This window comes from Protopterus annectens, chromosome 1.part2, assembly GCF_019279795.1.
Source record: "Protopterus annectens isolate FY-2018-M chromosome 1.part2, PAN1.0, whole genome shotgun sequence".
In the NCBI taxonomy this organism is placed as follows: Eukaryota; Metazoa; Chordata; order Ceratodontiformes; family Protopteridae; genus Protopterus; species Protopterus annectens.
In genome coordinates, this window is record NC_056727.1 from 1,019,224,913 (window position 1) to 1,019,251,364 (window position 26,452).

At 37.4% G+C, this 26,452-nt stretch overlaps 1 protein-coding gene across 1 annotated transcript in view; it reads right to left on the bottom strand.

Moving 5' to 3' along the window:
* Window positions 1–26,452, bottom strand: part of LOC122792225 (CUB and sushi domain-containing protein 1-like) — a 3,080,606-nt gene that overhangs the window by 169,544 nt on the left and 2,884,610 nt on the right. Inside the window, exon 61 of the mRNA XM_044059969.1 lies at window positions 8,657–8,818. Coding sequence (XP_043915904.1) covers window positions 8,657–8,818 — 162 coding nt within the window. The remainder of the gene's footprint in view (window positions 1–8,656; window positions 8,819–26,452) is intronic.

A 26,452-nucleotide genomic window follows, 5' to 3' on the forward strand; every position in this document is an offset into this window, starting at 1 on the left:
AAAAACTCCAGCTAGCTATGCTGGCATATTTTTCACATCCACTGCCCTACTTCTCCTGGTATAGTTGGCAATACCTCACCGTCACAAAAGCCATGAAAAGAATTATCATGGAAATGATCAATAACAATATAGTAAACTTCCAGCACTGGACCCAACCCAGTTTGGTTTTGTTAAGGGCAGGTCATGCCTACTCAAGCCAGTGGACGTCTTTGAAAATGTCACCAAAGCAATGGATGAGGGGATAAATGGTTCACACTGCCTACCTTGACCTGGAAAAGGTATTTGACACAACCCCCCATTTAGGCATTGTTGACAAACTCAAGAGGTTAGGTACAAACCTGTATGTCACCCGGTGGATAGCCAAATGGCTCAAAGACAAGACCCAGGAAGTTAGAATTGGAGATTCCACCTCTACAAATAGGCCAGTCACAAGTAGAGTCCCTCAGGGGTCAGACCTTGAACAGTTCCTTTTTGGCATTTACTTCTCTGAAGTCAAGACCAATGTCAGTGGTCTCTCGCTGACTAAATTTGAAGATGATTGCAAATTAGGAACTGTCATTGAATCACACACTGGCATAGATGTTCTTCAGGAAGGGCTGACACAGACAAACAGTTGATGTCAGAGTCATGGACCAAAACTAAATGTCAAGAAATGCATCCTTCGGGAAGTCATCCATCCCTGGTAACTATCATATTGATGGCACACCCCTTAGAGTTGACCCATTAGTCAGGGACTTAGGGACACACACACAGACAGTAATCTAGCCTTTGACCATCACATATCTACAGTAGTAAGGAAATAATTCTGTGTTGCACAACTTATAAACAAAGGTATAGCATCTAGGTCCAAGGAAGTCATTCTTCCACTGAATTCTGCATTCATCAGACCTGTCATTGAGGATAATGCCCTTTTCAGTATGTACCTAACAAGGCATATCCAAAGACTGGAATGTCCTCACTAAAAGAATGCAAAGCATAAGTAAAATGTCCTATGCAGACTGCCTGAAGGCCCTATCCCTGTGTTCTGTTTCCTACAGGCTGTTCATGGGAGATCCATGCCTGGCATACAGGGCATTATCAGACCAGACCCCACTTTGATAAACCTCCTGCATATCCACAAAGTAAACAACACCAGAATTACCCATTCTAAAGACTTAAACTTGCCTGTTATATAAATAGGACATGCTGGAGACACAGACATGGGTCCCAAAGGCTACACCTTCTCTGGAACAGGCTCCCCATCCATGTGAAGCAGAGTTCCTCCCTAATCCAATTCAAGTGTAACTTGGACAATTGGATGAGGAACAGGAATTTCATCCCTGGTCTTGAACCTATGTCTCTAATGGACACAGGCAACCTGTAAATGTTACATCTCCCAAGCCCCTACTTACACTTGTCAAGGGTACCAGAACTTGTCAGAGATTTGGGATGCATAGCTAGGCTTAAAAAGTGCCTTGTGGTCTTCAGCCTAGTAAACACCTGTGAAGCTACAAAAACACAGCACATACACTTGATATGAATGCCTTATATAGGAACACCTGCCCATTCAGCCAGTTTAGCCTTGATATAGATGAAAAACTTACTCCCTTTTCCTCTTTCAGGGATTTCCAAAAGGCCTAGGATTCTTAGGTGCTAAAATGTTAACTGAAGGGTTTGTTAAACTCTTTCCCCTGGTTATTATGTGCTTTGTTTCTATTTCCCCATGACTCATACATTTTTAATGCAGAGTTCTATGTTAAGTTAGCCAATTGTATGTTTATCCTAAATGGTTTACTATCAAAATAGCAAATGGAGATGCTCCGCAGATTGAATACTTGAAAGATGGATGTTCAAGTTTCCATTTTGCTGAACATCTCCGTGTTCGAAAGAACTGTAGTGCAATCTCAGAGCTGGAAAATATAGTTAGCAAGGGGGGGTGCAGGGGGGCTTGCCTCTCTAAAAACGATGTGAGGTGTAGTAGGTTAGTTTACCTGTGCTCCTATATGAACATCACATGATCTGTTTGATGATAATGTGAAAACTGCTGAATCTGTTCAGCAGATTCGACACTGTTTTATCTGTTGAATGTTTTTTGCTTCGCTATTATTTCTCAGTTTTCTGAGCAGGATTTATTTTGTCTCACAACATCTTGATAGTAAACTGTCCTAAACAACTCCATTATAACTATATGGAACTTATCCAAGCCCTCAATTTCAGAATAAGAGAGGCACTAGACAGTTTCTTCGTTTGCTTTGGCATCATTGGTGCTGCTCAGAAACCATGTGTAGACAACTGATAGTTTTGTTGTTTTCACTTGTTTTTTTTTTCTTTCTTTCTATTCAGAGGTATAAATCCAGTGTTAAGACAATTATCAACTAATTATAACTCTTGGTTGTCATTTAAAGATTGTCTAAGTACTAATTATAATGAAATAATCATAATTAAGGCTAATGTGTTGGAGTTACAATGAGGTACACACTACCTACTCCACATCCTGAGTGAAAGCCCTGTTCATTTTATTTTTTGTACAGATTCCTACAGAGTAAAACTATGAGTTACATGTGCAGTCACTTATGTTTAAAAATAAACTGTTCTCTTTCTGTGAGTGGCTGTGCTCACTTCATGTCACTGCTTTGTGTCTTATTAAATATAAAGAAAATATTTAAAGCTGGTAATAACAAAAATGAGGTGTGGTCTAAGATAACATGGATACAGACCCTAATTTTGGTATCCAATCAATTTAAAATTAACTTTTACTAAATAATCCAAGCCAAGCCCACATAAACTAGTGTGTGTGTTTGAGGACACTTGTAGATGGGCAAATAAGCATTTCTGTTACCTTTACATATGTTGAAAAGTTAATGCCATTACCCAGAAGTTAAACAATGTTCTAAAAAATAGACTTGTATGCTACAATATTAACTGTTCATATACATTCATCTGATATGTTGGCTAATCCCTTGAATGAGAAAAGGAAGACTGACTGATTACCTATATCTTCACATATGCACTTTGCTTACACTACTAAATCGAAGTGCAACCTTGATCTTGTACTAGCCAAAGTATGCTGGGGTATGCACCATATATACAAAAACAGCTTACATTTGGGTGAGGTATGCTAATGGGAATATGAAGACGATTTAAATTACAATACTCGAGGATGATAAGCTTAGCATAATTTTTCATGTCCAGCATTAGAGTGCTGGAGAACAGAATTAATTAATTTGACTTTGCCATGTAATGTCTTTCTAAAGCTGTAGTCACTACATCTGATCTCTAGAATATGTCTAAACTGGAACCAGTTGGGGAAATATACTTATTGTGTTCTTAATACAACTCAGACTCATTCCATGCTAAGTGTATATCATTATAGGAAAAAGCGTTGAATATTTTTGCAGTGTTATGCCTTTCCTAGCCAGTATTAATTAATTCTGCAGGAACAGCTGTTTTGTCTTTGAAAAGAGACTCTGATCTCTTCAGATTAAGAGTAATACCTGTAGTAGTACAACTTTAAATTTAGTTAGCCACAAGTATCATGCATTTCGGATGACTAATAGCATAAAACAGAACAGCTAAGTAAAATATGCACCCAATTAAGTCTATGCCCAGACAAAATTTTCAACACTCTGATAAGGTAATGACATCTTTGAAAAATAAGTATCCATGTAAACGTATGTCCAGACCACATTTTTAACAATGAGATGAGGATACAAAAACATTTTACTTATGTCATGTGGAACCAGTTTCCATTAACTGGGATATAATTTTTGCTGCTGTGTAGTCTGGTGGTATCAGTTAATACAAGTCTCTTTCATAATTTATAGTGGCTGTAATTTTCATTTTTTTTATTTTTATATTTATCCTTTTTTAGTTGGGATAGTCCCACTAAGCTACTGGCCTGTTTTCAGGGGAGACAATACACTACTAGGAGAAATTTGGTCAGGGCTATGGGGAACTTCCCCTAATCTTTTTGACAGATACTGTGGGATCTTTTACATCCACCTGAGCTACCATCAACTCAAGCAGATGGGACCTCAATTTAAAGTCTCATCCAAAGTACAAGCGGGGGTTACATAAACGCCTGATACCACGAGCAAATACAGATAAACATTTGATTTGATTTTTTTTCTGTTTCATATATGTGCCTTTGTTTCACATCAGATGTGTTCAATGCAGGTATCATGAACCAAAGTTACACACTTGCCACCACACATCATTCTGCATAATGAAAGCATTGTCTCGTTCCAGTCAGTCATTTCTTCAGTTGCTGCTACAATACTGATTGAATTTCAAATCAGATAAAAATGCAGTAAATGTCATCAGTTCATACACACACACACAAAAAAAAAAAAAAATATATATATATATATATATATATATATAATGTACACACTCCTGTTAAAAAAACAGGTTTTTGTGATATAAAAAATGAGACCACAATAAATCATTTCAAAACTTTTCCAACCTTTATGTGACCTATAACCGGTACAATTCAATTGAAAAACAAATCTGTTAGGGGAAAAAAATATAAAAAATGTACAATACGCTGGTTGCATAAGTGTGCACACCCTTCTTAAACTAATGCTTTGTTGCACATACTTAAACTAATACTTTGTTGTGTGTGCACACCCTTAAACTAATACTTTGTTGAAGCACCTTTTGACTTAATTACAACATTCAGTCTTCTTGGGTAGGAGTTTATCAGCATGGCACATCTTGACTTGACAATATTTGCCCACTCTTCCTTGTAAAAGCTCTACAGATCTGTCAGATTGAGAAGGCATCTCTTGTGCACAGCCCTCTTCAGGTCATCCCACAGATTTTCTATTGGATTTAGGTCTGGGCTCTGGCTGGACTATTCCAAAACTTTAATTTTCTTCTGGTGAAACCATTCTTTTGTTGATTTGGATGTATGCTTGAGGTCATTGTCAAGTTAAAAGGTGAAATTCCTCTTCGTCTTCAGCTTTCTAGCAGATGCCTGAAGGTTTTGGGCCAAAAGTGACTGCCATTTGGAACTGTTCATAATTCCCCTCCACCTTGACTAAAGCCCCAGTTCCAGCTGAAGAAAAGTAATCCCAAAGCATGATACTGCCACTACCATGCTTCACCATGGGGATGGTGTTCTTTTGGTGATGCAAAGTGTTGTTTTTATGCCAAATGTACTTTTTGGAATTGTGGCCAAAAAGTTCAAACTTGGTCTTTTCAGACCATAACACATTTTCCCACATGCTTTTGGGAGACTTGATGTATTGTTTTGCAAATTTTAGCTGGACCTAGATGTTTTTCTATGTAAGAAAAGGCTTTCATCTTGCAACACTACCCCATAGTCAAAACATATGGAGAATAAGGGAGATTGTTGTCGCATGTAGTACATAACCAGTACTTACCAGAAATTCCTGCAGCTCCTTTGGTATTGCTGTAGGTCTCTTGGCAGTCTCCCTGACCAGTTTGTATCTTGTCATTTCATCAATTTTGGAGGGAAGTCCAGTTCATTGCAACATCACTGTTGTCCCATATTTTCTCCACTTTTTAATGGCTGTCTTCACTGTGTTCCATGGTATATTCAATGCTGTTGAAATGTTTTTGTACCCTTCTCCTGACTGATATCTTTCAACAATGAGATCCCTTTGATGCTTTGTAATCTCTCTGCGAACCATGGCTTTTGCTGTAGCAAGTAACTGAGTAAATGTCAGGAAAATCCTACTAGGACATGTGAACTTTATTTGGGGTTAATCACAATCTGCTGAATTGCTGGCAGGTGTGTACCTAAGAAGATGGAATGTTGTAATTAAATCAAAAGGTGCTTCAACAAAGTATTACTTTAAAGATGTGCACATACAACTAAGTGTGAGTTTAAGGGTGTGCACACTTATGCAACCAGCGTATTGTACATTTTTTATTTTTTCCCTTATATAGGTCACATTAAAGGTGGGAAAAGTTTTGAAATGATTTATTGTGGTCTCATTTTTTTATATCACAAAAACTGGCATTTTAACAGGAGTCTGTACACTTTTTATATCCACTGAGATATATATATATATATATATATATATATATATAATCTATATACATATGTGTGTGTGTGTAATCAAAGAGCTAATATTATACACTATTTGTAGCAAATACAGTGGGAAAAGATTGCCCTCAAAAGAAAATAAGTGATAGGGAAGCAGCCTGATAAGCACGGTTTCTTCAAAGGCTCAATGTGTTAATGAGGTATGTTCTGACTAATAGCACAAACAGTGCAAGGTTTGAGTCCCCATTAGAGACAGTTTATCTTTAGGGGCTGGGGGGCTAGCACAATGGTTAAGGCGTCTACCTCACAGACAGAAGCAAAGTAAAAGCAAAGCAAATCTTTATTGTCATTCAGACCGTACAAACAAAAAGTGAACAGCTGAACAAAATTACATTCCTTCTAGCTCATTTATACACAGCACAGACTATTTACAACAAAAACACAAGCACGTAAAACACAAACAACATACACACACATAACACAAAGTCCCAACAACCAGAACTCCATCTTCACACCGACAAGACCAATCCAATTCCACCGATCCAACAGAACAAAGTCTGGATCACACATCCAAGCTAAGAGTCGGGTCTCCACCATCCAGCCTCATCCAAGCCAATGACCACAGTCTCCACAATCACAGCCACCATCCTCTCCTACACCAATCTCATTTTCACCAGCAATGGCCCAGTTCCACTTCCACAAACCACTCAGATTCGTCACCACACTCTCCAACAACATCTAGCACTCAATCTCCATCATCCACTCCTCCCGGCTCATCTCTCCTCATACAGGCTCAAATAGCCATGACCAGGCCAACCATTCTGCCATTCCAACAATTCCAAGCCACCTGAGCAAATCCAACAATTCACCATCCAACCGATCCACTGACCCACTGATCGACCGACACCACAACACCTCCTCTCTAATCTTGACCACCATCAACCCAGAAAAAATGACCCAACTATGAGGAACTATGGAAAAACAGCAACAAACAAAAAACAAACAACAGCAGCCGAAGAGGCCACTGCTGCACAGGTGCTGCCATCTTAAGTACATAAGGTATAGAGGTTTGATTCTCAACTCTGAAGGAAATTGGCTAGGCTTAAAATGGCCCATCAAGGCAACTAGCCTAGTACTATATATGCATGTATGTATACATAATTGCATTTATTTATTAGGAAAGTCCAACTAGGTAAAGCTCATTTTCAGTGGGGTTCTGAATGGCATACCTTAGCTGTTACAAGTGCAAGGCTATTTTGTTGACAGGTATATTTTCAATGAGATTTTAAACTGTAGAGGAGATGAGAAATTAATGGTGGTTGTTGGAAGAGAGTTTCACAGTTTAGCAAAGAATACGACAGTTTCAGTTTAACAAAGAATACAGAATATAGGCAGTCACCATTATGATTTTAGATTTCTGAGTAAGCACTGTGTTGCTTCAGTGAACATAGCTCTCCGTGAGATGAGTACCAGTTTTATAAGTGGCTGGTTTGGTGGCACAGCATCTGACTTGGCTGTAAAGTATATTGTTGGCAGTCTTAATGTGAATGTAGCAAATAGGTTAGGTAGGTCCAGTTAGTTAAGGGACTGAAGTATAAAATGTGCTTACATTTGATCTGGATACCTACAAGATACCTACAAACTTTGCAATTTTTCTATGATGGCAGTAGGAGTTGTAGTAAGTGATAAGGTAGCACTGACACTGCACCACTTGCTAATGGGGGTTTATGAAAACTCACACACAGTCAAATACACAAACAATGTGTCTCTGAGGTATAATTGTCATACTAAGCATGCAAAATGCACACTTTTTTTACCACACCAGCATGTTTCAAGTGTCTTCTTTACCCAATAAAAAAAGAAATTATGTACTCCCCTTTCTAGGGAATAAATGGATAATTTAAGCAACACATCTAACATCAATAACTTAATTCATAACAATGGGATCTGTTATCCCAAAAGCTCAAATAAGTGCAAGATCTCTGTTAGTTCAATAAAATTTATCACAAAAACTCTCACATTATCAATTATATTAACCCAGTTATTCTCATTAAGTGTAACATATGATTAGCAACCATGGGAGGGGTAAGGCCAGTCTATAACCAAATGGTATGGGTTATTTTGAGCGCCAAAAGGGAAGATATAGATATAAATATAGATAGATACAGATATATATATATATATATATATATATATATATATAGAGAGAGAGAGAGAGATATTATATATATATATATTTTTATCTACTTCAGTATTCCACTCAATCTTCTAGGGGTTTCAGTGGAGTAGAAATGTGGTCTTGTAGTTCAAAAATGTGGAAAATTCATCAAATGATCTCATATATTTTATTACCATAGAAATTTCAACAGCAGTCTCAATTCCACAATAATTACTAAAGCCATTGCATAATATGTGTAATGTTGGAATTTCAACAATTTAATAAACAACTTTCTGTCTAACATTTCATCTTTAAATATGTTTATCTTGCAAATTAAAAATGACGCTTGATTTATAATGCTTTAGCTTCATGAAACTGAGAAAGTTCAAGCAATATTTTCAGGAACAAAATGCTTCTGCATAAAACCACTACTTAATGAGATATGAATAAATATTTGCCAACACCTTCTAATACATCTATAAATTATCTTTTTATCACAGTACCTTCCAATTTTAATTCAACACCACTGTGGTCTATTAGTGTTGCATTGACTTTTCCACTGGCTGTGTCAAATCTTGTAACAGAAAGCATAGCCGGTTGCTTTTTTCCAAGATATTCATAAGAACCTTTCCACAGAGAGTTCTTTGCAAAGACATCAGCAGGAACTGTAAAACAAGAAAAAGATACAATAACTTTTGAATTTAATGTTTAATAGTTGTATCTATTAAACTGTAATGTCAAAGTATATGTCTATAAGGGAACATACATTTCAAGTGTTCTGATTTCTTATAGCTTTTCCTCTTTATCTCTTTTCTTTCTTTCTCTTCATTCACTCTTTCACCATCTTTCTCTGTCTTATAATCTACATTCATTTACAGTAAACTCTCAGTTAACCGGAACTGAAGCAACTAGAACTCTCAATCAAACCGAAAAAACTGAAGAAATAAAGTACAATTTTAATGTGATGTACTTTCTGTCCCCCCCCCCCCCCCAGAAACATACCTTACGCTTTTAGAGTTTTAAAAAGGAAGACAGGAATAAATTCCCTCTCTTCCCAACCTAAGAACAAGTCAAACCAAGCAAATATTATAGGCTACAGTATTAGTCAGGCCTATTTTTAATCGTAAGTCTGAAGCAACCAGAAACAACAGTTATCTGGCGTCTACCAATCCCCGTGGGTGCTGGTTAACCAAGAATTTACTGTATTTGGTTCCTGCTTTTATTTTTTTCAGTTGCGAACTGCAAAGTAGATACTACTTCAATAAATGTCATTCACATGGACTTCTTTCAACAAAGCATGATATAGCTAAAACCTTTTCCCAAAAGGACACTTCTCATTCCTTCTGAGAAGTGCAACTGCTGTCCTTTAGTTACATAACTACATTCCAGGGTCTGTTCTCTTTAGAAATGGAAAAATATCATCAGTCAAAGCAAAACTCCACCTTCCTGCCAGAAAACGGAATTCTGCACCAACATGGTTGCTTGTCTTCTCCTTTCCTACTGTTCTTGTCACTGAATATATTTCTACTGCTTCTGAATTTAGTTACATCTAATATTTGGCCAACAGATATTCTTTCTCTAAGCTTTTCCCGTTTCTTCTTTTACATCTACTCTTAACCCGGTTTTCTGTTGCTAACCGTCCTTGTTAGAACATTTGAACACCTTTATTCAAAATGTTCCAAACCTTGTGCTTTTTGAATTCAGCCAGGTGTTGTGCACTTAAATAACTCCCTTAGATGTCCATTTCTATCAGTGTTAAAAACATGAGATATGGTACTGCAGATATCTAAAGTGATTGACAGCTTAGTGTACTTGTCTCTTTCCACATCTTCAGATGGCAGTTCACTAGGATTATACCAGACTCACTAAAAGTTACTTTCAATATCATATTCAAAATTAATTCTGAGTGCAAGTTAAGCTCCTGTACCAGTTAATTAGTCATTTTTTTTTTCTGTTGGAGCATTTGCTGAACGTAATGCACTCCCTACCTGTTAGACTTCACTGTAAACCATATAAGCAATCATTTGTCTATATTTGTATGCATATATTTATGAAAGTGTGACAATATCTATACATCTCACTACACCTACTAATCTGTCTACCTAGCTGTCTATCATCTATCGCATTATAAACTTAATTGACAAGTATTACATTTATTTATTTTCCTTTATATTTATGAATGCAGTTTATTTGAAACCTTTATTTTTAGTTTTCATCAGTGGAAGAGGGAAATAAACAATTATGTGCAATGGAAAGCTGAGGTAAGACAAATAAATACATACATGCATACATACATACATACATACATACATATATAGATACATACATACATGCATACATACATGTATACATACATACATACATGCATACATACATGCATGCATACATACATACATGCATGCATACATGCATACAGACATACATACATACATGCATGCATACATACATACATACATACATGTATACATAGATACATACATACATAGATACATACATGCATGCATACATACATACATACATACATACATAGATGGGAAAAGAGAATAATGAAAATTCAACTACAAAACCCAAAACGTTTGATTTCATGTATTATGTTTTGTAGATCACAATAAGGCTTATAGTAGTAAATAAGCACTCTAGTCCAGAGAGTTTTAATAAAATTTTTCCCTTACAGGAAAGTGCAGCTGTTCCAGAAGAAAAGAGATATGGATATTCCAAGGCATCTGCAGTATGGTCTACAGGACGCTGCAGTTAAAAACTGAAAAGGAATATACAACCTACAGCAAGATAATGATACTGTCAATTCCATCAGATTTTCCCCATATAAATCGCACCTAAAAGCATGCAAACCTTCAACCATAATTACAAATTAACTGACACCTGTCATTTACCACTTAGGTTCATAGAGTACTTGTATCATGATTATATAACCCCAGATGTTTCATTCCTATGGTATTCCTCAAGCAGATCCACCCACACTATTAGACCCTGAGGACTTTTCTGCCTCCATTTTTCAGGACATACTTCACTGCTAAAGAAGGATGGATCCTAATAAATTCAACCTGAGAAACAGAAAACTCATCAGCGATTCCCAGGAACATATTAGCATCTGCCATTAACATGGCTCTCATCTCTAGCAAGCCCTTTCAGCTTTCCCTCATAACAGTGACAACTTGAGGCAAGCTAACAAATGTGCCAACAGGACTCTGCACTGGAGTCTGGGCACATCTGTCAGGAGGATATGATTAATACTGATGGACTTTCAAAGGAGTTAAATGAAAAAATGCTAATACCTTCAGGTATTCACCTTTATATATTTCTAGGAGATGGACTGTATGAGAGAATGCAAAAGCAGATGCACATTCTGCATCGTTAATGACTACAGCCTTCTGTGTGTATCTCAAAATCATATACAGAGGAAAAACAAAGTTTTACTTAACATTATACAGCAATCAGTGGTATGTAGATGCTGATCTCTTGGAGATTAAGTTTCCCTTAAAATACCCTTACTGTCTAGACAGATATTTTTATGTACTAAAGCATCTAGTTTGGTCATAGCTGAGCATTGCTCATCAATTTCTATGTGTTATGGACCTACTCAATATTTAAATTTCCCTCACACCTCCCTAGTAGATCAGCAGCCATGGCTATGCACTTCCTGACTCTCTCTCTGGCTAATCTGGTTGAGATAGGTATTCTGAGGCATTGTAGCAATTGCCTCCTGTACACTGACAACCCATTTATTCTTAATAAAATAGAAAAGTATGCAAGAGATGTGATGTAAATACACTTCAGTGCTGCAGGCAAACTCTCTCATACAACTAAAACTACTCCTACAGAGATTGTCAGTGACACTTTCACCACACCTACAGCACAGGATAAAGGCCCTACACATAAAACTACTTATGCTGAGGCACTTAAAAGAACCTTCCAAAATCAGTAAGACCTGCTGCACAATCAAAAAAAATAAAAAAAGAAAAAGGTTCTCAGCCATCACGTAAACAGTCCATGAAAACACATAGCTACACCTTGTAACCCTGTATCCAGTACTGCTACTGCAAAGAAAGTAAGGCAAAACTGTGCATAACCACATTTCTTGGTCACTGGTGATTTTATAGTGAGGCACACAGAGATCCCCCTCACCAGAATGAGTAAGGAGAGAGGCATGGTTAACTGCCCTTCTGGGGCTAGGATCCATTAAGTCACAGAATCACTCAAGGTCATTAGACCACAGGCACCAGTATGACTTTGTCATAGTCCATGTGGATGTTAATGACCTGAGATGTAGCTCCCTTGACTATATAAAGTGAGACATGATTGAATTCACTGATTATGTGTCTCAGGCAGGTATTAGCCCAGCACTGAGCAGCATGCTACCTTGTCCAAGGATGATGACACATTACCAACAGAAAATGATTGATTCTAACAACTGGCTTTACTTCTTGTGTTAATCCATGGGGGTATAATATTAGATGTCCTGGGAGGACAAGGTTGAGAGACCACGCTGCTTTGTCAGGGATGGTCTGCACTTGCCCCTCTAGGCTTTCAGATATTGGCAAAGACCATTTCCTCTCCCATGGTGCCTTTTTTAGGTAATGCCAAACTGATAAACCTCCTGATTTAAATTAAACTATGAAGGAATATCTGAAGGTGGTACTGCTCAGTGTTAGAAGTCTTAACAAGAAACTCCACTCTCTGCAAGCCTTCCTCTCCCTGGAGAATGTAGACATCTGTGTAGTAATAGAGACGTGGTTTAAATTCAATGAGAGTACCCTAGCAGCACAAGGTTATAATACTTTTCACACCTAAAGACCAGCTACTGCACAGGAGGGAACTAAAGGTGGAGGAGTCTCAGTCTGTATTAAAAACAACCTCACATACAGACTGATTAATGTCTATGACTCACTAAAACTCATACATGCGCAACTCGCTATAAACAGGGTCTCATACCATATCCTTGCAACCTATAGGTCCCCCTCCATATTCCAGGAAACCTATAATACCTATCTCATTGTTTTAACATCCCTCATTATTCAACCCAATATGATCTTCATGCTGGATCTCAACTACCCCTCTACAGTTTGAGAATCTTACACCACTTCTAATGTACAAGACCAGTGACTCCTGACCACCAACATCCTGGAACAGTTGATCCAGTCTCTTACCAGGTGTACAAACATCCTTGATACTGTACTCAGAAACATGGGGGAGTGATGTTCCTCACCCAGTGTAAATGTCCTCACTCATAAGGCAGTATTGCTTGAAATAGAAATTAAATCTGGGGACCCAGTGAGACCAAAATCCTTTAGGAACTATTTCAAAGCTAGTATCTTTCTACTAAGTGACACTTTGAATAAATTCCAGGCACCCTCAAACCCTGTAAACACCATAGTATATGCTGAGCTATTTACAAAATCTCTATACAGCCATACTGATAGCTGAATAGAGCGAGCTGTGACCACTTGTATAAAGAATAAGACAAACTTAAAAGACAAGCCACCTTGGTTAAATCACAACATCAATCAATTATACAACAAAATAAAAAAATCTTGGCCAAGCTTTCGAGGAACTAAGCACAACATACTAAAAAAATCTCTGATCAATCTAAACAGACATTGAGGGTTAATTTACACTTCAAAGACTAAATCTGAAGAAAAAAATAGCTTCTCATGTAAAGTACAACCACAAAACTGTATCTGTCATCTCAAGGGAAATACAACGCAATGTGCAGAACTTATTTTAAATGGCATCACCCACACTGAGCCAGTGGCCATTGCAAACCTTTTGCCTGAAAGGTTCAGCACAAATTTCTCCCCCCACTCCCTCCCCTGATGGTGTAAAGGAAACTCCACATAATATAATTCCCACCATTGCTATGGAATAGGTATTCAATCCACTGTTTGAGGCCAAAAAACATTGCACTGAGGGCTCCGATAACATCTTGGGATGCTTACCAAGTAGCATGAAACATGACCTTTCTGGTCCACTTGAATCACTTTTCAAATGGAGCCTACAATCAGGTTTTGTGCCCAAGGAATGGAAGATGGCTACAGTCATTTTCCTGAACAAAGGAGGTCCAACCACCAGTTCAGGTAACTACAGGACCATAAGTCTAACCAGCCTCAAATGTAGGCCACAGAAAGAATCATCATGTTCATGATAAATAAGGAAATAGGTAATCTGCAAATGCAGGACCCATCACAGTTTGGCTCTGATAAAGGAAGGTCATGCCTGTTAAATTTGGTGGGGTTCTTTGAGAAGGTTACCAAAGCAATGGATGAGGGCAAGATTGTGCACATAGCTTACCTCAACCTAGGCAAGGCTTTTGATACAATATCCCATTCAGGCATTGCAGGCAGCTCACTAAATTAGGTATAAACCCTTTTATCACCTGCTAAATAGCTAACTGGCTCTCTGATAGGACTCAAGAGGTTAAACTAGGTGGGCCAGTCACTAGCGAAGTCCATCAGGGTTCAGTACTGGGCCCTCTCCTTCCTGGCATTTACTTCTCTGAAGTGGAAGCAAACACTGAAGTTTTACAATTGAAAGCTGGGGGTTATCATCGACTCCCATGCAGACTCCAGCATTCTTCAAGCAGGTCTATCTCTGACTAACAAATGGTGCCAAAGCCATGGTCTTAAACTCAGTGCTAAGAAATGCATAACTGTACCCTTGGGAAGTCAAACATCTCAGATATTACCATGTTGATAATACACTCAAGTGTTGACCCAGTGGTTACTGATCTGGGTACGCACATAGACAGCAGCCTTACCTTTGACCACCATGTGGCCACAGTGATGAGGTGATGAGGAAATCCTTTTATGTTGTGCAACTTATAAGTAAGAGCATGGCATTGAGGTCCAAAGAGTCTCACAGTACTCTGCCCTTATCAGACCAAACATAGAGTGCAATGCTCCCTTTGGTATGTACCTGACCAGGCATATGCAGTAACTAGTGCAATCTCAGAGATTCCTTACAAAAAGAATACAAGACATAACAAACCTGCCTTATGCAGAGCACCTTAAAGCCCTTTCCCTCTATGCAGTCTCCTGCAGATTGTTGAGGGGTGATCTATGCCTGGCTTACAAGGCATCCAGAAACCCCACACTTATGAGTCTCCTGCATATTCATAAGTTAAACAGTGCCAGAAATACAAGGCCTGAGGACCTAAATTTTGCTGCTTAAACAAAGCATACTGGATTGACAGCTATGTATCCCAGAAACTCCCACATCTATAGAACTGGCTTCCCATCCATGTGAAGCTGGGCTTATCTATCACCTGATTTAAGCACAATCTAGACAAGTAGATGGGGAATAAAACATTTACACTGGGCCTAATACTCATATAAATTATGGACAGAGGTAGTTTATAAATGCCTGGCTGTTAATGTCCTATTTGGATGCAGGATTTTATTATTCTTGTGAAAAACGTTGCTAGGCTTAAAAAGTCCCCCTCCCCCCAAGTTGTTAGCCTAGTAGCAATCTATGAATTTATCAGAAGATGTGGGTTAGCCATTTGTCACAATAGTGGTAGAGCACAGGATTGCTTTTGCATCCCCTCTTCCTTGCTTGACAACCTGAAAAGCTAAGCACTTATCACTTAGAGTATACTATGGGTGCCTGTTGAAAATCCAAGGGTTATAACTGCAGACCTCAGAACAGCAAAAGTAGGTGGTATATGCTAAGCCTGAGGTTACAGTAACTCAATGCATTTCCTGTACTCCAAAGTTGAGTCATCTTGTAATAGGGATGCAGGATTATGTTTTAAAATCCACTTTTAAATTTGCAGTTATTTTTAGTACATTCAAGACCTACAACTGTGGATCTTGTATTTCTGAATGTCAGTCATAAAATATATTATCCTGCATCAGAAATGGGAGTGTGGGGGGGGGGGGTTATTTCCTGAAATGGAAGTACTTAAATTCTTTCATTCACCTGTTGCTATTCTACCATCCTTATAATGTCTCAAAGCTGTATCACAGTTCTACTGAGAGATCATAAAATTCAACAAACACCTTACAAACTTTAGAACAACCGTCCATAGTGGAAACACTGATGAAGAAAGTAATTTTCTCACCTCCAAAACTAGACATGGTTGCCCATCTTGATTATTCCAGTTTTCAGTAATGTTTAAACCAAGAGGAGACTTTCATAGAGCAGGAAAATACTGGCTTACATCAAACTGTAATTAGGAGAATTGGCCATCTCCCCCACTACTGCTAGGGGTTTGAATATCCCACCCAGCCACCTCTCTGACATGATTTGCCCATCCCAATTATTCCACCTACAGGGAAAGTTTACACCAAGAATTGACATCAATAGAGTAAGAAAATACTGGCTTATGCCCAACAGCTATTAGGTAACCCAGAAGGGATGACGTCTCCTACACTCAGCTGGTCGTAGCTTACTGCAAAACAATACATTAAACATACCATTTTTACTATATCTTGTAATAGGTTGCCCTATCTTCAGTTGAGCAGCTATCCCCCACAACTATTCTCCCTGGTCACCCTTAAGATATATACTGCATTTCAATCTATTTCTCCCTAAAACAAAGCAGCAACATAGAAAGTGATAAGCCTGTGGCTACTCTGATAACAACAACCCAAAGATTAAAAAATATTACGCATTAGATTTTGATTACACTGCTACTGAATAAACAGATACTTTTTTATATAGTACCATAGTTCAAGATCTGATTATTTTGTCTGGGGACTATCCCCTCTTGGCTCAGCCTTGCTACGACTGGGTTGCTGCTCTCCCCACCCAACCACATATCATTACATTTATTGTCTAAAACATATCATCTGACTACATATACCAGCAAATATAGCTAAGTAATATTAATACCTAATAAATAACCAATTAAGTACAAATCAGAAAACAGCGATCTTCTCCATCCATTTCTTATTAACCCCCCTCTCCAACAGGTGCATCCCAATAACTTTTGTAGAGTTCTTCCTCCTATTTCCTCTCTACAACTATTTCATAGCTCCCAACATGCATATATATCTACTTTCCTAAAAGGAATTTTAGTTATCCTAAGCCTATTAACTACATGAATCATGCCCTGCCTACACTCAAACCAAGTCTTCCACTAAAGCCTACCTATCCCTGTGCCCACAGATTAATCTTCCTAATCCAGTCATCCCTCTTCAGTATAGACAAAATCCTAATAAAAAAATCATGTTTCTAAACTGCACCAAATATATGACCCCACACTCCCATGCAAAACTACATCTCCGTAACCAAAAACTCCACCACCTACCCAAGTAATGTAATAGACAGTGATGATGTACACCCCAACACTATCACCACTTACACAAACCTAACATTCAACCCAACCCCCGGCAAAAAAAAAAAAAAAACACATTCCTTGGAAACCCAACAAACCACATTTTTTCCTCCAACCTACAAATATATAATCTCAATATCTGCAGCATCCATAATAATATATCTGACCTTCACAAATGGATTAAATTTCCTCATTCCCATATCCTAGTTATCACTGTAACCTGGTGAAGACCTGGTTCACCATCATTAGGAAAAAAACTCAGGTAAATGGGCTATGGGGCATGACCATCATCTTTCAAGCCACCTTACAAATCCATACCAACCTCCCAACCATTCCACAACACAGCAATGAAAAACTACTAATAGCCAAACTCCACCTAAATAATCACAAATCTATAATGCTTGCAGCTGCCTTCATCCAGCAGCCCACCTAAAAAAAATGCCAAGACTATTGAAAACATACTCACCTCTTTATTATCTACTTTCAAGAAAAAAATATCCTATTCAGACACCTTGACATAGACTAGACATCTAACAATCCTAACTCTACGGCCCATAATATTAACCTCTGTTATAGCACAAATATCACATGCTTCCCAAACCCATATACTTCAACTCTGTGAGAAACTTAACTAATTTTCATAAATCCATATGTAATGACACACTAAAACAATGTCACTTGGAACTCTGTAAATATCAGCGTCTAGATGAAGCTGTCACTTTAATAACTCCTCCTTAACCAAACTAAAGCAACAAGCTCCACTGAGACACAAAAGAGTGAAAATAAATTCTGCCCCATAGCTAACCTGCCAAACTGAACAACTATTGACTGATAGAGACGATGCCTGGAAACACTGGCACAAAACTAGGACAAAATCCTACCAAGATACATATCAGTGCCTCAGAAACCACACAAACACAGAAGCTCATTAGCACAAACAAAAAAAAAAAAAACAAAAACAACTCCATAATCCAGACCACACATACAAAAAAGCAGAATATTTTGGAAAAATGTAAACAACCTCCTAACACCAGGCAGAAAACCCTAGCCATATCCATTCCCATCTAAAACCAGCCAGAACAATCCAGACAAATCTAACAGACACTATGTATCTAGCACTATATGTAACCCATAGAATAATAACCTATACCTACCCCCAAGACCATAAATCCATATCCCAACTTAATCCAACAACCATCCAAATATCATCAAAAAATACAATAAAAGACTGAAATCCATAACATTAGCTCCTGACAACCTGCCATCCGAATGCCTCACTATAGCAGGCTGACATGATTTGCCACCCTGTATCTATCCTGATTAATAGATCCATTACAGAAAACTACATCCCATCCCTATGGAAAGCTTAATTCATAATTCTGTTACACAAAAGTGGCACATCCACTGAACTATCAAACTATCACCCTATAGCTATTTTTTCTCCCATCTCTAAAGTACTTGAAAAAATCATAATTAAGGAACTGCTAGCCTTTCTACTTGATAACCAATTACATTCTCCTACCCGACATGGCTTTTGACCTGACCACAGCATAAAAACTGCCCATTCCCTATACAGCATTAATCAAATTTCCTAGACTTGTCAAAATCCTTCAAGGCCGCCTCATATCAACTAGTCCTCCAAAGAATTAATCTTATAGGCCTCGCAACTCCCTCAACTAGTTGGTTCACCAGCTACCTAAATAATCACACAAAGTCTGTAAAATAGAATGACTCGCACTCCATCTTCCTTCCAGTCACTACAGGAGTCCCTGAAGGCTTGGGCCAATACTTTTCAATGTCTTCTTTACTGACATACACAAGGAATCAGAACTCGCCACCATAATACAATATGCTGATGACAACTTTAGTTTGCTCAGCTTCAAATTTTCTCACCTTAGAAAACATCACAGAGGAAGCTTTCACCTCTATAGATACATGGATAAATAAATCTCAATTGCTCTTAAACCCCAACAAAACCAGGGTCTATATTGTATTATCGACAGCTTAGGTTGTCGAATGCTTAACATCGACACCTAGGCGTCAAAAGCTTACAATAGCGAACGGCTGCATAATCAAATTCTTTCCTCGGGAAAGAATTTGGATGGCCATTATTGGGGATTTGCCCTTTCCCCAATGTAGAGCGATATCGGAGGCAGCATATTTAGTTAGGGGGGGTGTGGGGGGCACAGCCACCCCACTATGTTTGGGTGTATTTATTTTTTTTACGGACGGGCACACAAATTCTTTCCCGAGGAAAGAATTTGATTATGTGGTTGTTCGCTATGGTAAGATTTCGACGCTTAGGTGTTGATGTTTTAGGATTCGGCAACCTAAGCTGTCGATGATATGATACAGATGCCAAAACCAAACTAATCCTATTCCTTCTCCTAAAACATCAATCAAAACAGCACTGACCTTAATATTTTCTCCTAAAAAAAAAAAACAAAGCAATGTCTTTCACTTTTTCCCGGTTAGGGGTCACGACAGTGGACCACTGGTCCTCAGATTGATTGGCAGTGGTGTTTTTACAGTGCTGGGTTGCCAGCTAACCTTCACAGAAGGCATTCTCCTCAAACAACAAAAAAAAATTGAAAATGTCACCAACACAAAATTTCTAGGAGTTATTATTGATAACAAGTTTAATTTGATCTGCGTATTGACAATGCAGTCAGAAAAAACACACTGCGAACTAGGCTCTCTTTGCAAAGCAAAGTGTCTGATAAGTGATCAAAATAAAAAAAAAATAGCTGCCACCTCCCTTCTCCTTCCTACCCTCTTAAATGCCTCAACAATATTTATAAATCTCAACTCTTTCACCAGACACTAAAAAGCACCTACAAAATTAGCAAATTCACCTGCAGCCTCCCAAACTGCCCCTGTGACTGCACTTTGTTCAATATTCTTAACTGGTGTGAACTTCCTGAACACATTACCAACTCCCAGTTACTCACAACACAGAAAATACCTCACCTCCCACTTCCTTGCTGTCAAATCTCATGAAACCAAATAGAACCCTAAGATCCTCAGACCTTAACCTAAATATAGCTAATAAATGAAATAATTATTACAGTGACTCACTAGTCTCTGTCACAATTTTCTAAGCATGTAATACATTTCCAAAGAACATCAAGCTTTAAATAACCTGCGACAATTCAAATCTGCCCTAAAATATCAACTGTCAGCTAATAAACTCTGCAAATGTACCACACCTACAGTTTGAATTATGCAGTCCTAAGTTTGTTTGCTATGTATACTATGAAAGTGTATCAATACAGTATTTTTGATTTTACTCACTGTATCTTGAAAACATGTAATTCCTTAGTCTGATATGCTTTTTAAAGTTTGTTGATGCTTGGTTTGAAATATTATGCAAATAATGTTGTTTAACTTTTTTCTTTAGAATTGTCAAAAATGTATTTTTTTCCTTGTTTTAGAGATTTTCTCCCCAGGCCTCTGTTAAAAAGGACATTTCATTTCCCATAAGGACTTTCCCAGTAAACTAAATAAAAAAAATACATAAATATCAATTGATTCCCTACCCTTCATATGAAAATTAGAGGCATGCTGCTAAGATTGCTTCATCAGCTTCTTAACAAAATGGTGAGTAATATTCCTTTCCTTTCCTTTCCTATCCTATCCTATATCTAACTACATACAGCCTTAAAATCTTCTTGCATATGCCCTGCAGGATATGTACCAAGTAACAGCAACACAAAAATATTTGTACCTACTAGGTGTTCAGCAGACACTGAAAACAAAAGATAGGATACATTTTGGGAATGCTATGTGAGATATGTTTTCCAAGTTTTACAACAAAACACAAAACTTGATATTTTCTATGTGAAGCTGTATTAAGCTAAACTGAGCTGTCAGTGTGAGATGCAAAACAACAGCAAAAATATGTTTACAACTTATTTTGGCAGATACCTTACTTAGGTCAATCCCTACTGCAAGAACATACTTCCCAGATGTCTGATGAAATGACAGTAATCAGCCCTGGAAATATCCCTGTACTATCTAGCACAAAAAAATGTCTCACCTGTGGACACTAACAGAGGTAACAGCAAGGCCAGCTTCTGAGTCACCATGTGTTCATAGTATTTGCAAACTTATCTACTACTATAATAAGCAGATAACTGCTGCACATCTGTAGGCCTTTCCTTGGTTTGACTACAATGGTTAGAGTTCTTTGCTTGAAAAAAGAGGTGAGGTGGGAGTATCTGATCATATGACAGATCAAAGCTGTCAATGATGAGGAATAATGGCAAAAAAGCTGCATATGTTCTGCAGTAGATTAACTGATTCTTTGCTGAAACATCTGTAACTTGTCTGGAAAGCCTGTCCATGTCATAGCACTTTCCGAGATTCAGATACTTCACTGCTTGTCTCTGCTCTATTACTGAAAAAGTCTTCTGTTCAGAACAGACAGACAGACATCAAATGAACCTCAATCAAACAGTTCAGATGCCTCCCCACCACAATCTCAGGCAGTTGTGGAGGATCCTAAAAATTCCCAGCAGTGGCCAATAAAATTCTCCTTAAAGGACTCACAGAGATTGGAAATAGTTTAATGTTTTTGTCTTTTATGACAATGACAAGAATGAGGATTTCCTTCAGCACTAAAATGTTCTCCTGAAATTATTTTATTTATTTATTTTTTTTTCATGTAACTGTTGGCAACTGTCAGTAAAACATTGCCAGTGGGATACTTAAGCAAACATCCACAGTACTCCTTTCAGTTCATAGACCTCTGAATTTTTAACCTAACCTCTCTAAGTAGCTGCTTTAGTCATTGTCAAGTTAAATACTGAAACATTCCAGCATTAATTCATGCAAATCAGCAAGCAAAATAGCCAACTTTACAGAATGTAGAAATGTGGCTATTTATGCTTTTTTCTGACAATAAAATACACTCTGGAGATAATTTTTTAAAAAATGAATATGCAGATGAAATGAATGCCCAAATGGAAATCAATGTCAGAGACTGAAGACTTAATTAAACGCATGTTGAACATTTCATATCTACAGATTTTTTTCCTTACTTGCATCCCAAAGATAACTTGCATACATTCTAAGGGTATACATATTAAGGGAATTAAGATTTTCTTTTATAAAACCAATCAAGCAAAGTTCATGGCTCCATAGCAAGTTCATTTTAATATAATTAATATAAATATATGAAAATGATGCTTACTTCATGTGGCTTTTCTCTTCAGAAAACTAACAAAAATGATCAGATCTTTCAAATGATTAGAAATCAAATATATTAAGAAATGTGTTATTAATTGTAATACATATCTGCTCTTACTATCTAGATTGTGTGTCCAGCTTTGGCACCAAAAATAATTACAGTACTTGGTGACTAAGTGTAAAAGATGATAATGAGAAACGTTAATTATTATTTAACAAGGAACCATTAAGCAGAGAGATTTGACATCTAAAATGAAATTTTTATGGAAAAACATAGTTGAAAATGAAATCTGACTTTAAAACATGAACAGATTAAGATGAACGGGTAAAAGAAAACTGCCAAGACATATATTATTGTGACTTATATTTGAGGAAGGCAATGTATATAATAATTATGGTTATTTAGTAAAATGTACATATGGTACAGATAAATAATGGCAAAATACATTGACAAAACTGTACCAGTGCTTTGAGAAAGCAAACATAAATTTAAAAAATAGTATTATTTTCAAATAAATGCAAACATATGATTTGGTACAAAAGGAATAAGCCAGTACAAAATAAATGAAAGCAGGAGAGATGGCACCTTATTTAGCAAACAGGGACACAGGCAATGAAAGGTAAGCAATGTCATAGTCATCAGTTTAAAATATATCACAAGAATGAGGATCTCCTGAAATAAAAGCAAAAAAATTCACCTATGCAATTACTTTATTAATCTTCAAAATCCAAATAAATTACCTGTGCAATTACTTTATTAATCTTCAAAAACCAAATAAATTACTGATTTACAATGAGGAATCACATCTTCCTAAGATCAGGGATGAAATCTGTTACTGAAAAAACACTGATGTTGTTGACAATACATATCTGCCCATTTTCTGACTGTCACCAGAAATAACAGTTAAGGGGTGGAGACTGAATGGTTAACTGAAAGTAGCATTTTTTGGAGCTCCATAAACTAGTATTAAATTCAGGAAATTATATTATCTATTTCTAACAAAACTACTACAAATATTTAGTTAATATTCTAAAGTAACTAAATACAATATTTGGTGGATATTTACAAGAAATTTCCTGTCAAATTACACAGGAGTCTATGCACAGCAACTGGAGAGATGAGTAACCTCAAGAATTCTCATTCTGACCTGACACTAAAAAAGGAACTACAACTGGTGACTACCACATTACAAGAATTATCAACAAAAATTGATGAATTTAAGGTTAATCTACAGAATCTAAAAGAGAACTCTCAGAAACAAGCAGAAGTCTTCAAATAAATACTTCAGCAGCATCAGTAAAAGATAACCTTTGAAACTTCTTTGACTGACATTGATGGAAGGCTTAAGGAAGAGAAAACACAAACAAGAGTTTCTCTTGAAGCAAAATAACTGGCTCTCCAACAAAGTAGATGACCTAGAAAATAGGGAAAGAAGGTCAAACATCAGGCTTTTCGGTTTACCTGAGAAAACAGAAGGAGAGGACATTATATCTTTCTTAAACTCATGGATTCCAGTGGTTCTAAATCTTAAAGAAGGCTTTTTCCTTGGCATAGAAAGGACACATCATGCTTTGGGAAATAAAACTTCAGCATCAACCTCATCATCATCCTCTGTGCCACCAAGATCAATTATAATAATTTTTTTTTCTTTCATGGACAAAGAACTGGTGCTAAAAACAGCATGGAGGAAAAGTCCTATAAAATACAATCAGAATCTAATAAGATTCAATAATGACTAATCCACTAAAGTGCTGGAACCGAGAAAAAAGGTATGGCCACTAATAAAAACTCTAAAACAGAATAATATTAAAGCTCAAATAGCCTTCCCTGCAAAAATAAAGATACTGCACCTAAGTGAGATGAGAACCTTCAGCACTCTGGAAGAAGCCCTACAATTCATCAAAAACAATAACATTATAACCATCTCAGAAGATATGGAATGGGCATCCCCATCCTTGAAGAGAACCACTGATAAAAATGGTTGGACTGATGTCAAAAAGAAGCAGAAGACTGAATCTAAAGTATCTACATCTGTAAAATCTCTTAACATATCAACTGCAATCTAATTATTAAAACTTTTAGATGGATGTAATATGTGCAAACCTTCTAAGCTCACGCATATTTAGACTACATATATACAGGAAAGGTATGTTTCCTATTTCTTTTTATGAATGAGGTGCAAATTTAGACATATATTAGTCATAAATAATTTATTTCTGATATTTCCTTATCTTTCCCCATTGTCTCATATTTCTTCTGTGTTTCTCGTTTTTTTTTTCTTTTTTTCTCTCTTTCCTGCTTCTAAATGTATATTAAGGAGTGACAGTTAGACATAGCTACTAATGCAACCCAGTATTATCAAAGTTAATAAATATGCTTTGTAGCCCTGTAATGCTCAGTTTGCTGGTCCCGTCCTTATTTCTTTATTAATTATTACTTTTATTAAATTCTTATTGAAATATACTTTGGCTGAAATAAACCCTAGTCGCTAATTGATATATCCCTTTAAATTCGATGAAACTGTTTACTGACACTACAATGATCTATTAGAATGTATTTTCGACAAGTCTATGGTAACTATGAATCACTTCCATAGGTTCATAGGTTCCTAGGTAGGTACTAGGCTATTGGCCCTAGGGCCTATATAAGCCTAGCCAAACAGTACCCTGGATTTTGCCACCCAAGAAAATTATTTTCCTGTACCCCTGTCAAGCAGAGCCACAGAAGTGATCCCCGGGGTGAATTTCCTATCTCCCATCCAATCATCAAGATTTTTCTTGAAGAGTGCTAATGAGCAGGATTGTTTGATATAGATAGGTAGTTTGTTCCAGAGTATGGGAAGTCTCTGAGACAGGAATCTATCGCTCCAGCATGTTCTGTTTATTGTGGTGACAAGGTTTAGGTCCCTAGAGCATGTAGTTCAGAGGGATTGGGATTTCTTTACATGGAGCATGTCCAACAGCTCTGGGTTTGACATAGCTTTGTATGTTCGGCAGAGATTGTCTCTGAGTAGGCGATATGTGACAGAGTAAAGCTGGAGTTTTTTGAGACGGTCTGCGTAGGGCATCTGTTTGAGGCCGGTAATCCTCTTTATGAGGTATTTCGGTGGCCTTTCCAGTTGTTGTAGATGTCTTGTGAGGTACATACCAAAAGGGGCGTTGTACTCTATAATGGGTCTAATGAGTGATGAGCAGAGGGGAACAATGACCTCTTTTTTCCTGGATGAGAAACCTTTTGTGATGAGGTGTGCCACATAGAAGGATTTTCTGACTACTGTGGCGATGTGATTATCAAAGAAGAGACTATTGTCCACCTGTGTCCCAAGGTCTCTTATCACACTTTCGGTGTTAAGTAGACTACTGCCTATGTGGTAGTTCATGGGCACAGAGTTTTTATCAAAAGGGATGACAATGCACTTTTTGGCACTGAGCTTGAGGCTATGGCTTTGACACCAGGCATCTGTCTCAGTGTGGCCCTTTTGTAGGATATCCACATCATTAGGAGATTTGATTATGGCTCCTAGTTTCAGTCATCTGCGAACTTTGTTAGCCAAAGACCTTCTGTGTTAGCCTGTACTTCAGAGAAGTAGATACCAAACAGGAGAGGACCTAGGACTGAACCCTGTGGTACTCCACTTGTCACTGGTCTGAAGTTGGATTTAGAGTGCTACTTTCACAGTGTGGATTTGGTCAGTGAGCCAGTTGGCAACCCATCTTGTGACATAGGGATTTATACCTAGTTTAGTGAGCTTGTCGATAATTCCAGAGTGGGAGATGGTGTTGAAAGCCTTGGCGAGATCTAGATAGGCTGTGT